At 38.4% G+C, this 23,418-nt stretch overlaps 1 protein-coding gene across 4 annotated transcripts in view; it reads right to left on the bottom strand.

Moving 5' to 3' along the window:
- The window catches only part of LOC122983360 (rho GTPase-activating protein 42), a 61,522-nt gene extending 38,362 nt beyond the window's left edge, over positions 1-23,160 (bottom strand). For 2 of the 4 annotated variants that reach the window (XM_044353057.1, XM_044353059.1), the window contains exons 1-3: positions 22,737-23,160; positions 6,038-6,133; positions 3,032-3,093 (exon numbers count right to left, since the gene is read on the bottom strand). In XM_044353057.1, coding sequence (XP_044208992.1) covers positions 3,032-3,093; positions 6,038-6,133; positions 22,737-22,890 — 312 coding nt within the window. In that variant the 5' untranslated portion in view covers positions 22,891-23,160. The remainder of the gene's footprint in view (positions 1-3,031; positions 3,094-6,037; positions 6,134-22,736) is intronic. The other 2 variants (XM_044353056.1, XM_044353058.1) reach the window with 2 other exon arrangements.
- Positions 23,161-23,418: the final 258 nt, after the last annotated feature.

Genomic DNA, 23,418 nt, shown 5'->3' with positions numbered 1-23,418 from the left:
TTCAATTACTTTGCAAAGTCCTACTTCTGAGCTGTGGTGTCATTTAATTTCTGTTATCCAGTTCAGCCGCGTCTCCGCTTGTCATCTTGATTTGTTTTTGTTTCTTTTCGCCCTTTGAAATTTGATGCTTTTTTTAAAAATAAACCTGCAAACACCTGCATTAATATGTATTTCTCTTCTTTCAGCGTTTCTATCATTTCTGCATACAAATGCGGTAAACACATCAAACTGTAAAACAGTGTTCCCTCTTTGTGCTTCCCATCCAGATGCCTGACCTCAAAATATGTACTGTATGCATTCTCTTTGCAACATACACTCCAAAAAAATGTCTGTTTTAGCTGCCATGTAACTCAATATGCCAAAATATGCCTTGATCATCCTTGACAGCCATCAAATGACCACCACTACAACAGGAAGACAGAGTCACAACCGCATGCCAGAGCTTAATTTGAAACACCAGGGACAGTGAGAGCCGACCAGCCCCCTGTCACACTGAGTTTACTGGCGAGTATGTCACACACTGTCTTTGCATCCAAAAGGATTCTGATAAATGTGTTGTAATCCACAACTTTCTAATAGAAATGTGTGTCCCTTTGCTACTGTCTCTCTCTGACCTTTTGCTAACAGAAAATAAACTGGGGATTCGTATCCATATGATAACTTGCAGTGTTTGCTGTATTTTCATGCTGCAGGCTAAGCACACAAAGACCAGGATCGACTAAAGGTTAGTGCAAATGTAGCTGTATGCGCTCACGAATTCCGACAAACTGAATTCTGTAAGATAAAGAAAAGGATGACTGCACTTGCTATACTGCATTACTGATTGATTAGGAATCACAAAAAGATGAGATTATAAAATTACTACTTCAATTAAAAGCAAATGTCTTTTTCTTCCGGATATTAGCCAGATAGGAGTGGCTAATATCTGACGGGGGGTGTTACAGGTAATGCATCATATACAGCAATTAAATAATTTACAGGAATCAGAGGTCACAACCTAGTATATGGCTGGACCGTGTATGTAGAACTGCTTTAAACCCCCTGAGGATGTAACACTCTGTCGACCAGTGGTGTAACTTCATCACTCAGTCAGTCAGTCGGATATAGACTTTTGCAATTATAGGGCTGACCTGCTGCAGTCCAGCCAAAAATAACCACTCTACAGGCTATATGAATTTATGAACGGCAGCTTTATGCCTGTCAAATTGATTAGGATGACACAATATTCCATAAAGCTACATGGCCTGCACAGAGGTGACCCACATCTTCAAAGGGCAAACCTTTCTATCATAAAATTTAGCCGCGCTTTGAATGTCAGTCGGAAAAAGGCTCACATTGAGACATCACATAAATTTCAGCCTTTATATGCAATCTCTATAGGACGAGTCTGTGTTTTAGCAGCTACTGCAGTAAGGTCTTGTCTACACACTGTATAGTCAAGTAGACGTCCAGTATAGCTGCTTTAGTGGCTTAATAACGTTATTCTCATATCGTAGAATTACCTTTTAACTTCAGAGTTGTAGTCCTAAAAATCCCACCAGGGCTCCCAGTTTAAGGTGATATTCCAAACAAAATCTGTTTCAGTAACACACACTCGTAGACTGAAAAAAACAACAACTTTGTAATCTGCTCTTTCACAAGTAAAACGGAGTCCTAATAAAAATGTCTCAGGTAGTTACACACCTGTCAATGCAAACCTGCAGCTGATCTCATTTGCATAACAGACTTAAATCGGATGCACAACTGAAGTCTGTGAACTGAGGTAATTCCTACCCTCAGGCACCTTTCACCACCACCCCTCTATAATGTCTACTTTTACAAGTCAATCCCAAAGTTCAGTTTTTTTTTTTCTGCACAAACAGAGCAACATAGTGATAAAGCTGAGGATGTTTTACTTTTTTCAGCACGCTAAGATAGTCAAAAAGAAATGCAAAAGTTTTCTTTTTTGAAATTTTATCAATAAATTACAAGGCACTGCACTATATATATTCTGTACTTGTCTTTCTCTTTCAGTTCCTCCTATGACTTAAGGCTATGTGAGACTAGAAACATACAGATTTAATCCTTTGCACCAGCACAAATGAATACAAATATGACAGCACCAATTTTTTATTAAATGTGTTATCCTTAGAAAAGTGTTAAAACCAGTTAAGCAGATGCTCTTACTGACTTTTGTTTTTAGAAATTTACAAAATGGTCTTTTTTTTCTGCATGTCATTGCATGGGGGGAAGGCTCCAATTCTGCAACATTCTTACACTGGGTGGGACATTCACCCCGACCCCCCCACCTCCATTGCCCTTGCCCTTTACGTCATGCCTGGTTTGTCTGCAGACATTCAGCATATTTGGAGGCTTGTTTGCCGACCTTTACACAGAGCCATAGCTGCCACTTTTTGTGCAACATGAAAAAAAAAAGGTTTCAAGGTCTAAAAATGATCTGAGCTCAATAATCCATCACATAAAAAACGATGAAGCATTTTCATATTATTAGATATTGTATATTAAATTATGTTCTGTTTACTGTCAATCATCTGACACTTTGATTGCTAGCAGGAACAGTTTAGACCAGGTTATAATTATAATTACATATTTTTGTTAATTACACCTGAATAATCATTAGCATTCTAATTCATAGCATCACCCCACTGCACCCTCACCCACATTATGTGATGGTTGTTGGTTATTTTCTTGGTTGGCTACTATTAAATACAAAGACAAAAGTGGATTTGAAAGCAAACAAATGTTATCTAATTTATTGAGAGCATTAAAAAAGATTGGAGATATGTAAACTATAGACATGCAAAGACAGCAAATAGTCTATGCATGATGTTTTGGATTGTGATTTCAATGTCTTTTTTTAAATCAAGTTATAAATAGTGTCTTCAAGGGACACAATAGAACTAACCTCAAGTAACACTTTCTTTCGCAATATGTGAGCAGTTATACATAGTTTTCCCCTTTTTATTATTGCATTTTTCTATTTGTGAAATAAAAAATAAAAAACAACAAATATTCAAAACTGCATTCTTACCAAGCGCCTTCTTTCCTCTTCAACAGTATTCAACAGCTCGGAGAACTCTTTGAATGACTGGGCTGAAATATAAAGAAAGATAACGTATACGACACCATGTTAAAAGTGAAATACTGTATGTTTGGTCAATAAATGCATCAACATGTATGGCACATCATGCACATTATGGTCACCATTGAGCAAGTACACTGTTACATTCACAGTAGCACTGTCGTTAAACATCAGATGTTCCTGGCACCCCACGAGCACTGTAGCATGGCGCTAAAATGTTTATTTGCAGTGGAGCTTCAGAGCTTTCACTGCAGCATATTTTAGAACCTAATAAAATCATGCAGCTGTCCAATTTAAAACCAAGACTAGCAGTAAAAAACAATACTTCAATTGAATGGAACCTACTGATTGCTTTGCTTTATTTTCTTCCCCTACTACGCTTTACAATATACTGTCACAATGTAGGAGAGACTGATGTGGTAGAGATATGTTCCTGCCATCTGGGCTATACCTCAGTAGCTTATATTACATTTTGCAGGGCCAGATGAATTCAGCATATAATACATGGAACCTTATCTGCCAGCGATTGTGCCTTGATAGCTTCACAGCTTCATTAAATAGAAGGCCAGATACAGTGTGGCCTCTGTTGGTCAGCCCCTGTGTCACCCCGTGTTCAGCCATTTAGCAGCGGTCGAGCTGCTCTGCTTGCCAACACAGTAACATCATTATCTGCGGCGACGGCCTGGCATGGGGACCCATGCATCATCTCAGACACTTTGGTCCATTTAAACACCAAAGCTTTTAAAGACCAGGGAGCAATGATTTTGTGCCAGTGATCCTACAGGCGTGCTGGCCTCCTATTAATGCCACTAGCTCCTTTATCAACAGCGTAAACCTCTCAGGGGGTAAAGGGCACAGCTGGAGCCACTGATGGGACAAGATAAGACTCCAAAGAAAGGAAATGGGAGTCAAAGTGAGGTTACAGCTTGCATATCATTTACTGGTAAATGGAGGAAAGACAATAGACCTGATGAATCACTGCATGACATAAAATTCACATCATGAGAGAAACAAATGTGGAAAGATTAGCATATACAAAAACAAAAATGTACCATATATATACTTTTCCTGCATGCTATATGAAGACATTTATATTTTTGATCAATGTTATGGGTTTAAATGTTGGCTTTCCGCTTGATATTTAAGATTTTAGATCTAGATTTACAGCACACCTGACTTGTTCCACCCCAGAAGGCTCTGAACAGTTCTTGGAGACTAAAGGATTGACCTTCTGAGAGAAGGGCATGTAACTTTTCTAAAAATTTAAATTTCTATAGCCACATCAATCTTTTGGCCCCATTGATTCCTAGATAACTGGCGTGGAATGTGAATGTCACTGCAGGAAGTCATAGAGCGAAATCAATAAAAGGTCAGGTGAACCCGTCTGGCAGCACATACAGGATCCCGATGTTATGCAGGGAAGTTGGGAGCATCAAAGTGAACTATACCAATACTGCATCAAGATCATGGCTGGCATTCACGCAAGGGTCTAGCTATGTCAGTCAGAAAGCTCAGTTTCATTGATGACTTGATTGATTTCACCAGGCTGTTTCATTTTTTTCCTCAAATAGTAATCATGGCCTTTTCTCTCTGAGATGGTGAGGGGAACATAGCTGTATCGCTTAGAGTGTGAGGAAATCATTTCATTTTAAAAAGATATTGAGCATTTAAACTCAACACTTACACACAAAATAACATACTTGGTTCAATTATGGAGCCCAGAAATTGTGTGTTGTGTATGCAAAGAATTTAAAATCCCACAGAGTATTATATAGTATTAAAGTATTTTCAATTTCATGATGTTATTTATGCCAATGTTGCATCCACGCTTGATTAAAAACCTCCCAAATGAAATTGTCATTGTCTACATTACACAGTCAATAAACTGCTTCCCAACAGAGGCCCATGGTTTTGTCATCTGAGCCGTTTCTATTGTGCCAGTGGTTTACACAGTGGTACACTGTGGTAAATACAAGGCAGGTACAGCTACATAACAGGTGGGCATCTAAAATATCCATTGTTCAATCTAAGATAAACACCGGTCTTGATTGAAAGCCAGAAAGAGGTGCACTGTCTCAAATTAAAGAATGCTTGATTCTAATGAGGCATATATTTGGGTGTGGGTTTTTCCAATAAGCATAATTGGTTTCCTCAACCCCTGCCTATCATACAGCTGCTGCAGCTTTGTGAGAAAAAATGGGAAAAAGGACTATTCATTATGCATTCAGATGAACATTACAGCCTCATGTAGAGGAGGTCGATATCCAGTCTAGCCCTCACAGATGGACAGTAATTCTGCAGTCTCCAGCTCTACAGAGCGAAGGACTCAAGCTGGGGATAATGAGCAGCCCCAAAAAAAAAAAAAGAAGAAGAAGAAGAGGCCAGACTGGTAGTCCTGCCCATTAGAGCCAGAGAGGCCCTCTGCACAGCTGCTTTCATATTCCTGTTGGAAGCTCGGGGGTTCGCACCTCCATTAATCTCTGACACTGATCACAATTAGTCCCTTTGATCTCTTATAGGCTTGAAAAGATAGAGGGGAAGCATCATAAACAAATCAATAGCATTAATTATACATGCATCGCAGACAACTTTAAGATCTATACTCAAAGCCAAATCCCATTCCGAGAATTTGTGGAGTGTGCTTAATTTAGTCTGAAAACAGTTCCCAATATGTCTGAAAAAACCTTTTACTATTCTATTACCTACTTTTCACTGATGTAAAATTGCTCGAATATAATAATATCATATTTTAGCACTCGCTCCTTAACCAGAGAACACTTGCTCTTATGTTGCGTGCAACGAGTGCATCCAATTGTGTTCAAGTACCTCCCAAGACAATTCTAACGGAAATGTCAGAGAAGGCCCCAATAGAGGTGACAATCCAACTAATTGGGAAGAGCACAGAGGAAGACATGAAAGACTGTGCCCTCCAAACCAGAGCAAGACTAAACTTACCAATGTTCACCTCATCATCTGTCTCTGCATCACCTATGCATTCAAACTGGAACTCCTGCAGGGACTGGGAGAACTTCTGGACAGCTGCAGAAAGATCTGGAAAATAAGAGAGTCTGAGCATCAGAAATACAGCACTGCACAACTGAATCAGACAGGGAACATGGATAAAATTGTACACATACACAGTAGACAGCAAACTTCTCCTAGCGTCATGCCCACAGAGAAAACACAAGGTAATTAATCACATTTGCCAGCATACCTGCAGACTTGGAGCATTTTTCTCACTCTGTGGTACTTTTTGGTATATACATGTAACTCCAGGACCTCTAGTTTAGTTCACTTTTTGCTGTTGTCACAACTAGCAACAAAATAGTGGAACTAGTTGAACGATCCGGGAGCAGAAGAGCAAAATAATGCACCTTTATGATCTGCTGAATGTCCAATTCCATGCCCACTGACATTCATACAGGAACGATCCTGTGAATGACTCTAATATTTACTTTATCACCTGTCCATTGATCATAATACCCAGATCTGTCCAGAGAAATTAAGCCAAGCTCAGTTGCCTAACCTTCGTGTCAACAATGATTTATTAAAGATAAAATCCATAGAAAAATTCCACTTTTGGACGCTCTCACACAGTTAGATATAAATCTGTGATGTTTACTGCATTCCAGGAGTTCAGTTGTGATAAAGTGTGGTCCTAATTTTTTCAGAATGACAACCTCCCCAGAACAGGCTTTAGTTTTTTTATACTCAGTAAACTTTCAAGTTGAGAAAAAGTGAGTCCTGCATCTTATTCAAAATATTCATTGGTGACTGGTGACGTGGAAAAAAAAATAGTATCAGAAGTATTTTTCCAAGTGAAAATAATTTACACTTGACAATTCACTGTTAATGACACAAGAGGATCCTGGATAATACACACACACACACACACACACACACACACACACATATATATATATATGGAGAGAGAGAGAGAGAGAGAGAGATAATGATTTTTTTCCATCAGTTTGATATGCTGAATGGCTCAAAATACTACTATGCTACTGTACCCATGAGCCTCAGCACTAATTTCTTGTAGCAGGCTAAAGGAGACAGATAAAGATTCAAATCAGTCCAAGCATATTCAACTCTTTGACGTGGCAATCAGGAACAAATCACTGCACTACAGCTGCCGAATTGAATCAAAAATGGTCGATAATCTGAAAGTAAATCTATTCAAGCGGTTGAATGTATTTAACAAGTTTTACAAAGCACAGCCTCTCCATTCACCCTGTTATTAGAGCCGTAGGCAGCGGAATTTCAAGCTGTAGCTTTCTGTGTAGCACAAAGCTTGGGAGTTGATTCTCTCGTAAAGTTTTTATGTACACAGTCTTATACCTTCTACTTATGCAATGTGCTAGAATCACCAAGAACCAACTGGCCAATGTTTGTAGTGATGAGTCAATCGGAGCGTTACATGTCCATTCAAGAATTAGAGGCGCTCCGACAGCCTCTCATCTGATACTAAAATTCTTTTATTGCTCGATGTAAACCCTCCTACTTCACTCTTTTTATAATCCATGGAAAAAAAGACAAACACATCACCAAACAACAGAATGGGCCCAGAAATATAAGCTACCTCACCATGACCTGTACTTACAAGTTTACCTTTTCTGGCAGCTGAAAAACCATCATTGTGATTAAAAAAACAACAACTTCATGAGAAATAATAGGGCCAACCAGTTTATTAATGTGCTTTTATTTTTTATATATAGTGTGGAGTAGAATATAGTATCAAAAGCTTAAACTCCCCAATTAGGAAACCTCCCATGTCTGCTGAACTGCTCAACAACAGATTGAATAACATGTATAAACTTGACAAAAAATCTCTTTGTATTTTGAGGAAGTAAAAGACTAATCCTTTTCAAATTATCGAGCATATTTGTGTGATGACATAGATCTTAACTTAAGGTTGGGAAATGAGTTCTAACAACTACATGTACAAGACAAAAACATATACTACTCCATTAGAGGGTAAAATAAAACCTCTACGTATCTTAATCATGAGTCATAAATGTATAAAAACATAGACATAGATAGTACTGCGTGCTAAAGATCAGGCACATGAGTAGGAAGAGGATCTGACTGTAGTCAAATTCACAAGGAAATCAAATATGTTGGGTGGAAAAGCAATTAAGCAGCTTTTCAATGCAAAGGGCAAAGTAACTGCAAGGCTGACCTGCGCATAGTTGACCGAGTGCATGAAGAACTCGTAATTCAATTTTATTTTTTTATTATGTAACTGATTTCAATTTGTTTCATACCTCAGTTACACAAAGGTTAGAGTGTGGGTCTGCCGTGTGAGTGTATACTTACTGAATTGAAAGTAAGCTATGTTTAGAAATACTGAAATGAAGCTTCAGCACATAATGGAAGCTTTTAGCATGTCATAATTCCCCCCCGAATTTATAATTAAAGGCGAAACAAGATGGAGATACTTAAATACTCTGACATTTTAGTTTTTCAGCCCACACAGTTCGAAATGTACACATTTTTCTCATATCCATTGTTGACAATGACTCACTAATTGCTTCTCTCTTTCTTTCTTCTTTCATCGACAGTGATGCCTTTACTTCTCAGAAATCTGAACTTAAAAGAGTCTTGCTTGGAAGAAAGAAAAAGGCACACAGCCAGATAATATACAGTACATGCTGTAGAACTTATGTGTTGGTGCGATAGAGGACTCAGTGGTTGCCGTACACTGTATAAAGGTTGTTTTAAAATCATACTTTGCAAGTCTGAGTCATAAAATTTCAGTAACTCAGTTTAAAGGCTTGTAACTGTATCTGAATATATACAGTTACACATGCTATTTATACTGTATGTAATTCATATTCTGGTATCATACATTTAAGTGCCGACACTTAAGCTCTTTAAAAAGGATCCCATAGATAACCTCATTAACTATACAGCAACAACAGAATGGATAGTATAACATGTGACATACTATCAAACTAAATACAGTAATTTCATTGGTGGTATCCAATACATCTCATTCTTTAATAATTAAAAAAGATGATAATTGATAATAACTGAACGTTAGAAGCTGCTGAGACTACTGCTAACTTGTGATTTTCCACTGTTTGCTAGAAATTGTCCATTTGAGGAATGTTTAACAGTCTATAATAGATGTTGTGTTGTAACTTATACAGCTCCTACTGTGAGAATAGTTTATCTAACAGGCAAGTACACACCAGCCTTAAAAGCCCACAAAAATCAATGCTCTCATCTCCACAGGAACATAATTGGTTGGAAAGCTTGATAAAAAAAAAAAAAGAATCATGTGATATTTGTCAGTGAGTATATTTTTCTATACCTAACAGCAAGCACTGTTATATCATAGTCATCACAGGAACAAAAGCGCAAGATTTTTGCTCAATGAGACCACAGATTGAAAGGCATACAGCACACTATGTGAATGAGTCCATCTGACCACTTGTAAATGTTGCTGAAGCTGCCCTCAGCACTACTGAGTGGAACTTTTCCAGAAGATGTATTGTGCCAGTGATGCGCTCCTATCATTCTTGCTTTGACTCTAAAGCTGCTGATTTGAGATCAATACTTAGTTGCAGTTGTCTGGATGGGCTCACGGGGCCATCAATAATGGATGATCTTTTAGCTCTAACATTCAGACAGGCCTAAACCTCAAAAAATAAACCTACGCCTTCCACCCATGCCGTCAATACACCAGAATATTCCAACTAAGGCTGGGTATCAAACCTCAGGTACCAACTTAAATATGTATGAAGTGCAGTGACCCTTCCCTCTAAGGGGACAAGTGGACCCAAAACATGCCAGCAAAATGCCCCCCCACAAGATATCAGAGCCACTTGATCCCCTCACTGTAGAGGTCAAATATTCAGACCTGTACCAGTTTTTCCTTTAATTTGTCACCCGTCTGTAAGTCTACATTTATGTTTATTTTCAATAGGAGATGTGACTGATAGGTAAGATTATTTACATCAGTTTTTATTGATGATTAATCTGGTGGATTGTTTCATTTCAAAACATAAAATTATTTGTATTTATCAGTGGGAGGAATAACTAGGAAATGTACCTCCTGAACCTGTGCATTTTGTTAAAAATATACACACTGGCATAAGTTGTACTAAACTTGAAGACATGTTTGCTATAGTAACAGTTTAATAACTTTATGTTAACTTGCATGTAGCCAAATGCTACCTCACCACCAGCAGAAAAGATTAAGGAGCTAATTGCCTCCAGAATTACTTACTATTCTAAATGGTAATGTACTTTTCAATGCAATTATTTTCTGAACACCTACACTATCTAGAAGGGTTTAAGGAAATAGGTTGCCTATATGATGGCTTGCTCATCAGCAACATCCCGTTGCTGCTCTACCTTGAAGTGAACATATGCATGTATAAATATTTACCATATTTTAATTAGGAGAATGCTCAAGAAAGACCTTGCACAACATTTTTCTTGTTTATTTTCTATTTACATACATTATTTACTAAGTTTGGGAATCACCACAAATGATTTTAGCCCTTTGCTCAATACTGCATAAAGTATTGCACAAGTGAATACAAAGAAACTACGTCACTGAAAATGATCACAAGACCAAATAGCAAAGATAAATGGAAAGAGAATCAGTATAAAGGAAGATAAATGAACAGCTTAAAATTTTTTAACCTTAGGCAAGCAGTGTAACATATTCCAAGTTGTGGATTCAAAAGTTTTAGTGGAAAGAATGCAGGGACAGAGCCACTGTTTTCAGGGTGTTTCATCAGTTAATAAGTCAATGCTTACTGTTGGTATTCTGCATCCCAATATCTAAGTCTACTGATAATTTAGATTTTTGTTTATCAGCATATTAACTAAGCAATTGTGTCTAGCCGCTTCCAAGGCTGAAAGTTAATTTTTTAGCAGGCCAGGAGCTTTAGAGATTTAGCTAATGACAAAGTACTGGGGCAAGTCTGTACAGGCTTGTCAAAAAATGTGGATGGGGGGATTTTTATATAACTTGAGTGGCAGGTGGGTCCCTACCACAGCGACAACATTGGTTAGGTAACGTAACAATGGTGTAACCCCCAATTCACAGAGTATAGTATAGCCGAATCCTACGCTATTATCAGTGTGTTTTCAGTGCATGAAAGTTAATTGTAACATTTTGGTCACCTAAAAAAGTCTTGTTTGCGTTTGGTTGTACTAAAAGACCCTCAAAAGACTCAGATGTTCAGTTTTTTCTGGTAAGTACATTTTGTTTTAATGGTTTTAAACCTGTTTTTCGCTGGCAAAAATTAGCATAAGCTTTGGAACCATCAGAGTAAACCATAAACTGTAAATGCACCATGCTAACCAAGATAGCAGCTAGCATTAAGGTCAGATCCACCCTCTTGTCAAATATGGTCACTTCTGGCCTCAAAACTTCAAGATGGTGATGGTCAAAATGCAAACTCGAAACTCAAAATGGGAGTTCATAAACAAGTGGGTGACAAATTTTTACAGTCTGTGGTCATGTCATTACTCACCACATCACAATGATAAGAGGAAATACCTCACAAATTATACTGACGTGATACAGGGATGTACAGCAGTAACCAGATGAGACCGGATTGGCTTCAATTCTCGAAGAAAGGAAGGAAATAAGGAATAAAAGAAAGAAATAGGGCCCTTCATTGGGTGTATATGAAGTAGAGACTTCATGGTTCCCTAGATATTTCATCTTACTCTTCTATATCTCCTCTGACAGAAGCAGGAATTTGGTGCATTGCACTTTGAGTGTGTGAAAAAGAGTTGTGCTGTTCAAGGGGGTAATAAAAGGAAAAGAAATGTAACTTTGATAAACTCTGAATCTGAAGATGTTAGATGTTATTTACCACATGAAGTGTAACACAGAAGAGCTATTGCAGCACGGGTAACAAAACAAAAACAAAAAAGAAAATGACCTATTTTTGAAATTTTGAATCATTAATACACTATTTATACCAACACCTTAAAATAGTGCCGTCTCATATTATTACACTCAGCAAACATTTCATCTCACCCTGTATGCACTTTTCCTAGCACATCATCCGACCTGCTGAAATGATTCTTCACACAGCGGGCATGCACGAAGGGGTAACAGAAAGAACAATAGTGATGGCGTACCATCCTTCTGTGCAGGTTTTAATCAAAGAGTAGAGCTCTGACCACCCAGCCAAGACATAACTGGATGGAGCAGCTAGCCCAGTTAGTGCCCAGAGTGTGAGATGTGAAAGAGGACTATGACTGTCAGTCACCACAGTGCAGAGCCCCCTGGGTAGACCCTTTATCTCGTCTCCAGGGCAACCACATACTACCGAATTCCATCTGCCTACAACCCCTGACAAAACACAAACAACACTGCAGGAAAGTCTGCAGTTTTCATGTGAACAGCTTGAGTGTTTAAGTGTTAAGTGTAATGCTTACTTCAGTAGCTATTAGGACATAAATTATTATTTAAGAGCATGCATAAATTCTGCAACAGCAATGTAGGTTTTCACAGTTTTGAAGCCATGACTCCTATAAACCATCAAAATGAGGTTCTGAGCTAACATTTGTGTAATGTGTATATATGTATCATACAGGCGAAAAAAAAATCCCCTTTTTTCTACCATTGTATGAATATTCTTGGTATTTGTCTTTATTTCTTTATTCTTCCGTGAATGTGCAATCGTATGATAAATGAATACATCTATATTATTAAATTTGGTGCTGCAAAATATCATTATATCACCTTGTATCAGGGAACATTGCTCAGCCCTAAACTGACTTAACCACATTCATAATACCGTGTGTTATTTTATGCTTGTGTGATATTTATTCATCTGCTTAAAATGACACCTTGAAGGTTTAAATATTTACAGAGAGGAAATACATGTTTTGGCCCAGTACGACATCAAATATAGCAATTTCAATATCTCAGAAATGCACTCCAAATACAAAGGTGGCTTATACTAAGTTGAATTCTAATTAACAGCATTTGTGTGTTTATTGCTTCGTGTTTCAAGGATACCAAAGCTGTTTGGACTAAATTACCGAGGCATTGGTCATAACAAAAGGCTAAATTGCTAAATTAAATAATTCAAATAGTCACAAAAATCACACAGCCAAAGAGAGACAAACAGCACAAACAAATAACAGGCATAAAGCTTAAAATTAACCCATAAACATGACAAATATAGTGGTAAACAGCAACAGTAGCTCCAAACTTTAAGTCCTTTTTTGCAAACCTTTCATGTTATCTTGTCTTCCCCCTGCAGACAGAAAGTTATTAGCTGCAAGCTCATAAAATATATAATGCAAGTATTTTAAAAATGTCCTTGCACATGTTGAGGCATGCTAGAAAATCAGTGCACTGCATTTCCAGCATTCTGTGTTGTGTGACTGACATACTAATCACAACACTAATTACAAAGCAGCATCCTTGTTGTGCTTTCACACTTCCAAATATTCTTAGGGGTTTTTAATGAAGTGCGTTAACACAAATTAGTGCACAAAAGCTTTTAAAACCTCCAATCGCAGCCATTAATGTGTTCCATTAAAAAGCGACAATAAAGAATTTATCTTCAGCTTTTGCTAAATAGGTAAACATTTACACATCCCCTGAAATGACTCGGAATGCACTCAATGAATAACATTTAAAAGGCACATTTGCAGATTTTACTACACTTCTATGTCGTTTATTAAGGCGACCGAAAATAAAAGCATCCTGTAACAATGCAGCTCTTATGTAGAGACAGTGTAATGTCTGCCTGTACATGAACACTGTAGTAAAAAAAACCCACCATAGCTACTTTATCTTGTCAGTGAGACACTGCTGATTTGAGATGAGAAGGTCTTCAAAGGGGAACGCTTCTATGCACCCAGCTTAACGAGAGACGGGGGGGATCTCTTTGATGCAACAGTAGGGTGCATTGTGCCACTTTGATTCCATTTGGAGGGATTGTAACGGGGGAGCGGCCGTTCAGGTAAGGCCTCTTCCACCTGCTTACTATTACATTCGCCTGTCAGTCGCGCAGCAGGGGAGAGAGCATCGCAGTGTGAGGAGAGCCAACCAGATGGGCCTTCGCACTCTTGGAGCATACCGAACTTTTCCCACCGCCAAGCGATGCCTGGAAGAAAGCCTTATCTAATCTAAAATTCATACTCTCTGCTGTGGTAGCAGGCAGTAACTTTAAGCGGCACTTGGTCAACCCGCAAACTAATAACTGAGTGACAGAAACGTCTTAATACAGCTGAATAAATCATGAAAGGAAGAGACTACACAACATAGTCTCTGGTGATGCAGCCTATATACAGCATACTTTCCAATTATAATGCCTATTGGTGATTTCTTGTAACGATTTTGCACACGGCCTTCCGTTTGTTTCCCACACATTTCCATGACGTTTGAGTGGTCAGGGATTCTGACTTGTACTTTTTAGAGGTTGCTTAAGAGTCATCAAGCAAACAGTGTCTCTGGTATTTTGAGAGAATGAACATACAATAATCTATAATGAGCTTTTTACAGCAATCTGCTGTCTGTATATTGTAAAGTCAATCACATAATCTCAATACATTGTAACAATGCACAGGTTACTAATGCACAGAATATGACAGGGAAACATAAATGAGATTTCTTTATCCAATCTGCATTACTTTTGTTCATTTCATTAAACCTAAACTTTTTTTTTTTAACTTCCAATCTTTCTCCTTGTTTTATTTTGGTCGACTTCTAATTTACCTGTAATACCCACCTGTCACTGCAGGATGGACTGCTGCTGTTTTCCGCAATCTAAATCTAAATTGTTGAAAACAATTGAAGGGATGGAAGAGACCGACACAAGGTCTTTGATATGAGGCTGATGCAATGCTACAGCCTATTCTTAAGCTCTAAAGGAAAAGATCAGAGTTATTAGCCCTGCAATTCTGCTGGAATGAAAAAAGTCAGGCAGGCCAGCCTCCACCATTTATCAAAAAGTCTACAGCCTTTAGACTGAGTTGAGAGATTTTCTTTGAGAAGACACACAGACAACACATCTCACACAACTTCTGACCGTGATGAACTCGCCTCTGAAAGAAAAAAAGCACTCAGAAAAAATAAGCATAATTTCACAGTTGTAGTAATTGGCATGGGGATTTTCATAAATAAGACTTAACAAAACGTCTATTTTGTAAGAGGCCTTCCTGCTGTTATCAAGGCAAGTATAATCTGCCTGAACTAAGTATTTAAAGACATTGAAAAACACAGGTGTGCAAAACTAATTTAAACCCCCATTGTCTAAACACTTTATGATAAATCTCAGCGACCCATGGGGCAAAGCGCCGGAGATGATCTAATGTGCATATCTGAAGTCGACATGCAAATTCATGTCCACACAATCTTTTGGTTCATCACAAGAATGTAAAGCATAATCATAAGTCTGCTACAGTTGTTTTTAACAGGAAACCAATGCACGACAGCATTTAGCTCAAGTGAAAGGGACACTATTGGTTGAATACCTTCGGAAACCCCCTCTCCCCCGGAACAGGTAAATACTTCTGATGTAGTTGAACACATGTCATACAAACTTTTCTGATCGAACAGCAACCAACCCTTAATATTAAACCATCTGGTGATTTTAAGCCTGATTTATACACCGTCACAACTGCTTGATGGATGACTGAATAGCTCTGGAAATGCCCCCCCCCCCCCCCCACCTCACCTTTCCGATATTGAATTGAGGTAGCCGTGTCTGACAATTTCTGTAATTTTCCGAAACCAACAATCTGACATTCAAGCCATGATTGGCTAGGAATGCGAAGGTGAGAAAGGAGCCAGGGCTTCAACTTGTCTCTCAAGCTGTCTTTTTTCCCTTCTTGACACAACTATTTCTGTGATTTTTTCATGTGCATAACAGAGTGCAACACTATGAATGCCTTTCAGGAGAGACTGTCTGAAAATGTATGCTGTTATTCTCTCCATTTGAACCGATATTGCATCCTTCCCCTCTCTATGATGGTCAGCTTTTCAGTCCGCCTCCGAGAGTAGCCGTTTGGAACGACTATAAATACATAAACACAAGCCCTGCTTTTTGAGTACAACCCAACAACTTCAATAGACAGAACAACACAGCACTTCATTTACATTGAGAAAAAAAGAGACAAAAACACACATCCAGTAAATAATACAACAATAAACATGTCCGGCTGAAGAGAATAAGTTCATATTTAATGTTGCGGGGGAGAAACACAAATTTGCCACCTTCTCCTTTTCAGTCTGACGAAGCTTCAAAAGCAACAGGGTGCCGTGCCAAGCGACAGTAAGCATAAGAATGGTGTGCTCGGTGTGACAATCACTTTGACTGACAGAGCAACAATAGAGTATTTCAGAACAGACCTCAATCTGGAGTCTAACACATTTCCCTGCACAGTCTGAGGGGAAGCAGCTTTTTAGGGAATACGACGTCTAATTCTTTTATCGAAATCTTCCCACAAAAAAACACCCCAATCCCTTGCAGTGCTTACACGAGCTACGCTTACAGCTTCACTCGGCTTTATTGCTAAACAAGTCACATAATCTACTCTTGTATTTTACTTCCATTACACGAGTTCAAATTCATCAAAGTCGTCAAAGCGGCAGCAATACATTATAAATGGTATTAATCCTGAAACACACAGCCTGCTTTACAGTCACAGTCCGATAGACACACACACAGATAATACATACACACACCCACACACACCGAAGCGGAATGATGTCAGGCCAAATGCTATCTGAGGGAGGATGGGGGATGGTTATACAAGCATGTTTACAGGACATTTCCTGTGGCTGAGCCTTGGGAGCATCATCTATCCTCAGACAAACAAACACTCTGAGTTCCCAAAGCTGAAAGCAATTGTGAAATCACTTTTGACGAAAAGCACACACGTCATGCCTTCATTTAATAAAATAACAGTCACCAATTACAGCTATATTAAGTTTCATAAATACCTCAAAATTATGCCGTCACAGTTGGAACAAGAAAAGATGCTGTTTACAGTCTTGCTAAATACTGTAGTTTTTATAATAACAACCCCTGTGTCAACCAGTCATTACTGCATGTATCCCAGGGAGGATGCTTTGCTCTTTAGCTGGTGAACAGGCGTGGGCATGGGGTGGTGGCAGAGAAATACAGTCAGCTAACATAATAATGGGCTGACTTCCAGTTTAGACTGAGATAATTTGGCTTCATTTATTAAAGCTTATGGAAATTAAATGCTTACTCTGGTACATGAATTTTTAAAGATGGTTTTTAATATTAACTGTGAAGAGAAAAAAAACAACTTTAAAATACACAATAAACCTTAAATGTGAGTTTGGCAGAAAAATTAAGCTCTGGTTCTAAACATGAGAAGGAAGGAACATCAGTGATGCACATTTTGCTAAATCACATGTCCTACCTGCTACCACAATGAGTGAGGAACAAGCAGTTGGCTTAGTGTTGTGACCAATTTTTACAAATTGTGTGTGAAGGACACAAACCATCATCCAAAGGCTACCCAAATGTGAGCGGTTCTCTGAGGATTCCTGATTACCGCGCTGGGACCAGCTCTGGCCCTTCAGTGCACAGTGTTTTAACATGTTCTTCAGTTTAATTGTGAACCACATTGTGTAATGTTCTGTCACAGTAATGTGATACAGAAACTCAGTTTAAGCCATAGTCTGTAGAAAATATATCCCTTTGCCTTCTGAAAGGACACTGTAAACATAACCACTGAATCAAATGACATATAATTACAATACAGAGGCCACACTCAGCACAAAAGCTCATCCACGGGCCAACTGTATGCTACGGGCTCAGTGACAAGTGGTTGGTAAAAAACGGCAAACATCTAGCGAGCCAAACAATATCAAATATTTTTCTTGGGAGCTGGCCAGCCAATCCACGGCTAAAAGGCTGATGAATATTGGACTTACATGACAGGTGGTGAGAAAGAGGACTGCAAATGGGGTGCTCATAGTTCTCTGAGTCTGTTTGATGTAAGCAACAATAATGAGGTGTTACTGATGTACAAAAATTATGGATGCAGTACAGGGGTGGTCTGCAATGTTGTTTTGTATATCTAGTAAAATCTAATGAGTGTTCAAATGATCATCTTTTAAACCTTTACAGTTTAATCCATGTTTATGTATTGTCTGTCTCACCACTTGGAGTAAACCACTAACACATAGCTTAAAGTCCCCCCCTCCTCTCAAAAATATGTATCTCTTCTTGTTCCCACAGTTGGATGTTTGAGCTTCACTGAGCAGAATGATGTATGTGCAGACTTTGACACTAGAAGGTTGTTCTCACATTCATGTGCTCAGAGTGGAAAGTTTCTCTAAGCTCATTGAAAATCTGATTTTTAAGGGGCGGGCCTATGAACAGGATTTGTGACATCACAGCTAGTGTGGAGGACAATCCTGGTCCAAGGATCATCTTACACAAGTATGATGTGGAAACTTGAAGCCTCCAATGAACATACGGACACTCAGAATGGACTTTTCAGTGAAGTAGGGGACATACTGTCTCTAGCATTTAAATTTCTGAAATGATATATAATATTTGCATATCAAAAATTTGGGAATTTTTGTGGTAAACTATATCAGACACTCCTTATTGTTTCAAAGCAGAGTATTTTCATGTCTTAATACATATCTGAAGGGTAGCTTTGATTATTGTATCCAGTTGCACTATTTTAATAGACTTTTGCCAGCCAATCAGAAGCAAGCATTTTCTGTGGCAACGGCATAAATGTAAGTCTTTGCTAACATGTTTACTATTTTGAAAATCAAATAACCATTCTTTGGTTTGAAATAACTACTTTTTCAAATGTGGTACTAAGCTGAGTATCTTATTTTGTTCATTGGACAAAACAAGTGATTATGTTTCCCTCAGGAAATTGTAAGGCATTTTTCACAATTTTATAGTCATTAGTATAATCATTAGTTGCAGTCCTACAATGTAATGAAACTAAAACTGAGAAGAAAAGAACAACAGTATTAGAGCAGTATGTACTGAGAGGAACATTTTAAAATGTGAATTTCTACAGAGAAGTTGGGAACTTTTTAAATTGTGGGAGCCACGACTCAGCTGCAGCTTAGAGCACTTTTACATTGGCTTTATTTAGCCAATATTGCTGCCACAATATTGAACAGGGTACACTAATGTGTTACTGAACACATGTCCGACTCACCGGCTTTATGGTTATCACTAACACCATTTTAATGTTACCAGATAGATTTCAAGTATACAGCCTCCACTGATGTCTGACAAACTTACCGTCCACATCGAAAATCTATCACTATTTGCCTCGTATCTGCGGTTTCTCCCACCCTACTCGCAGAGGGATAATTAGTGCCTTTAGTGTATTCAATTACTGCAGTCAAGCGGGGGGATTAATAAAAGTCAGCAGTTGTTATTTACACCAGGTGTGAAGACTAAGTACCCAGCAGATAGTAAGGAAACGCTAGTCACAGCATCTGCAGACAGATCTCACTTGCACCTGGAACTAACCATGCATATCCATGCCAATAAATTACATTCAAGGTGCAGTGGTATCTGAGAATGTTTTGGCCACAATCCTTATTATGAGCATTAGTACATGCATTATAATAGCAATACAAGCATAGAAAGCTGGTTTACTTAGTGTGCAACATTTTGTCTTTTATGTTAAATGTAAAGAGGCAAAAATATCATTTCCATTATGATTATTACATGGTCATTCAAATGTGGTGTCATTTTTTTAAAAAATTCTCTATTTAGGCACATATTAACCAAGAGTCAGCCCTGCCAGTCTAGTCTTTTGGACCAATTTAACATTTCCTACCACACCTAATTTTTTGTTAACTATGGGAGTGGACTTTTTGAAAACACATTATCAAAATTGTTGACTAAAGGAATACATCCGTACCAGAACACAGAGGAAATTTGCAGGATGAGTCACACACATGTACACTATACACGCATTTTGCAGTTACTCACATACTCAAAACTACCAAGTACAGTTTCAGCAGTGTGTAGAGCCATTTTACAGATAATGTATCGACATGAAAGACAACCTTGGCTCAACTGGCTTCATCCAGACAGAATGTGTGAAAAGCAAATGAATTATAGTATACTATTCCAATTTTGAAACATGAGATGATTACTATTAAAAAAAAAAAGGTCCATTAAAGGTCTTCCAGTAATGTCACCACTGATGGTGGGTCATAAAGGGTCATAAACCTCTGTGGCATCCTAAGTTAAGACCATCAATTATTTACTTCCGTCTACTCGCTAGCTCTCTCCCTCCACCCCTGACTGAAACTGGAATTTCCTTTAGGACTTTCCCACTCATCATTATAATGAAGATAAAAATCCAACCTGAAAGATCTACCGACCAGCTGTTTGTGTTAGGACCAGATTTCAGGGTTTTTTAATGGTTTAGGTTAACCAGTAGGCTATATTTCCAATCCTCTTTTTTTAAACTTTGGTTTTGCACAAGGCAGAGCCCTGAAGGGACATGAATGGTGGGATCCAGTAGAGCCTTAGCTATGTAGTTTTCCTGCAACAATAACGCAATCAAATTCTCTATTCTCTTGCCACTGTCTTACATGCATAGCCAAACTCCAGATCTGATTTAGTATTAAACCGTTTGCATGGACCTCTGACATACTGCTGCTGAGTATCCTCACTGCTATGAATAAACCATTCAGCAGAGTATTTCTGTCCACCTGTGGTACTCACTGACAGAACGGTTTCCAGCAAAATTGGTATGAAACAGGTTTGGCCTTTAGATGCTCTGAGAAATAGTACATTCAGTTCGAAGACATGATGATTGAAATGCTAAGTGCTGCTCACAGTTTTTTCTTTATATCAAATTAGGGCTGGGAAATATATTATTATGTCGATATTGTGATATGAGACTAGCTATCTTAGATTTTGGATATCATAACGTCATAATATGGCATCAGTGTCTTTTCCTGGATTTAAAGGCTACATTACAGTTAAGTGATGTGAATTGTGTAAATGTTTTGTGAGAGCACCCATAGTCATCCCTGCAATACTGTCGCAATATCGATATCGTGATATTTCATTTTGTCCATATTGCCCAGCCTTACATCAGATGTCCCCCATAGCATAAATACTGTATCTCATTATAACAAGCTATAGATATCCAGAATGTCACTTTGTTTAACCAGATTGGCTCTAACAGAGGTAGAAACTGTAGGAGCAGATAAAGAATAGAAGCACAAGCACACCAACAAAAAAAGTACACTCATGTTTTTGAATGGATCTTGTAATATCAATCATTCATTTCTAATTCCATTGCTTGGTTTGTGTTCATTTGACCATCCATCCTTCCATTATGCTCAAAATCAGAGATTTGACAGACTGGATTTTGACGAGCGGGATAACAGACCCATCAATGTCATTTTTAAATGATTCTGATTCGTTGATGGACAGTTGCCGTTACACACACTTAAATGCTGTTTTATAACTTCTTTACAAATTTACTATGTTTTGCTACAAATCAGCTCTGTGTTTACCACACAATAGCCGATATAACAAAAAATGGGCAAATCATAGCTTACTGTAAGCTCCATGATGCAAGAACATTCTTAACACAAAAGCAAGTAAGACATGCATTATACAGTCATAAACACATACAGGTAACATTTTGTATTAAGAATAATACATGTTAGCGTAAGTTTGTTTTATTGTGAATGTTAACATTCCAACTTGCAGCACAATGACTTTTAGTGACCGCCTTGACCACAAGAGCAGCATAAAGCATGTACAGTACATGCACTGTGTAGAGACGGTGATGAAAAGAGTGAAAGTATGAGAAGAATGAGGCTTTCTCACAGTAAACATTGACAGGACCATGCAAGGTTGAACTGTAGCTTTCCCATCCTATTCCAGGCTAGCTATTTTTCATTTTTATTAGACCGGCGGTATATTTCTAATCTTTCCCCATTTCAGAGACAAACTTCTGACGTTAACAGACCAAACTACCATCCCTACTGGGATTTAGCAGAACAGGAAGTCCACTTTATCAGTGCAGTGGAATTTGATACTGGACTTGGAATTTCAGAGGACAATGACTCCTGACAAAAGTGCTGGCATCCTCATCCAAACAGTCACACAGCCCTCATTCATGCAGTCATTATATAGACTAGTCTATGTTTTTCACTCACTTCTGATGAAGCCCTGTAGAGTGAAAGCATCGTTCATTAATAGAGTGGAGCTCTGCATTTATGATCTCCGTATGTCTGGCTGTGTGCAGAGTGAACTCATTCATATCGCAGGAGCTGTTTAGACTCTGCATGGTCTTTACTTCTGTCTAAGCTCTGCTGAGCAAGCCTATGCATGCATGCAGCGCAGCCGCACACTAAAATAGCAAAAAAAAAAAAATCTCCTGGAATTACAACCTCGAATAATGAATTATGTGTGTGGGGTTTTTTTTGTGTGTGTAGATTTAAGGCTTTTCACCAGCAATATAAATGTTTCCCAATGGGAGACCACGGGTTTATTCAGCTCCTGGTGGCTTGAGTTCAAAGAATGACTGAGAGAGACTTAAATAATCCTCAATGAATGTATCGTCTAATTACATGTCGCCTGTGGCTTTCAGGTAGTAACAGTTATAGAAGATTATTTCTAGACACGTAGGGGTTAAAAGGCCATGTTGGGCTACTTACTCTTCAGCGCAGTGATTAGCATATTCCCATCCTTGATGAGCTCTTTGATGAATTTATTCGTCCGCTCCAGCTCTATTTCATGGCATTTGAGACGCTCTCTGAAATCCGGACTGTCCAGAAAAGAGTCACTGAACTCCAAAGTGGGGAGTCCCATTGTACCTCAACGACAAAAAAGTTTCCTTTCAAACTTTGTAACTGTGCATAGAAAAGTCTTTACTCGTCATCACGCAGTGCCATCTAATGCCCCTCGTTTCCAAGTTTCTCCAAAAAAAAAGTATTCTCGCTCCGCGTAGCCGCTCACTTCCGCTTCAACTTTCTCCGCTTTCTTTTCTTCTACCTATCATAAAAAACAGTGGTCGTGTGACTCCTGCTGGTAACTTTCAGATACTTTACAATAGTTTTTTTCTACACAGGGACCCTGCCCATCTGTGACTCCCAACAGTCTGTTCAGGGACTAGTTTTTTTTTTTTTTTTTTTTTTACGTCGCCCTGCCTCGTTCAAAGTTGAAAAATACTAAAAGATGCATTACACACAAAACACATGGCAGTATAGGGTCTCTACACGTTCATTATTGTTTAATGCACCCTAGAATGAAAACAGAATAATAAATAAAATGTATAGGCATATATGTAGTCCCATTAGTTACACATTTTCATAATTCAAAGCATGATGGGTTAAAGAA

This window comes from Thunnus albacares, chromosome 6, assembly GCF_914725855.1.
Source record: "Thunnus albacares chromosome 6, fThuAlb1.1, whole genome shotgun sequence".
Classification (NCBI taxonomy): Eukaryota; Metazoa; Chordata; class Actinopteri; order Scombriformes; family Scombridae; genus Thunnus; species Thunnus albacares.
The sequence above is the reverse complement of the archived record's forward strand: the minus strand, read 5'-3'. Positions and strand labels throughout refer to the sequence as shown.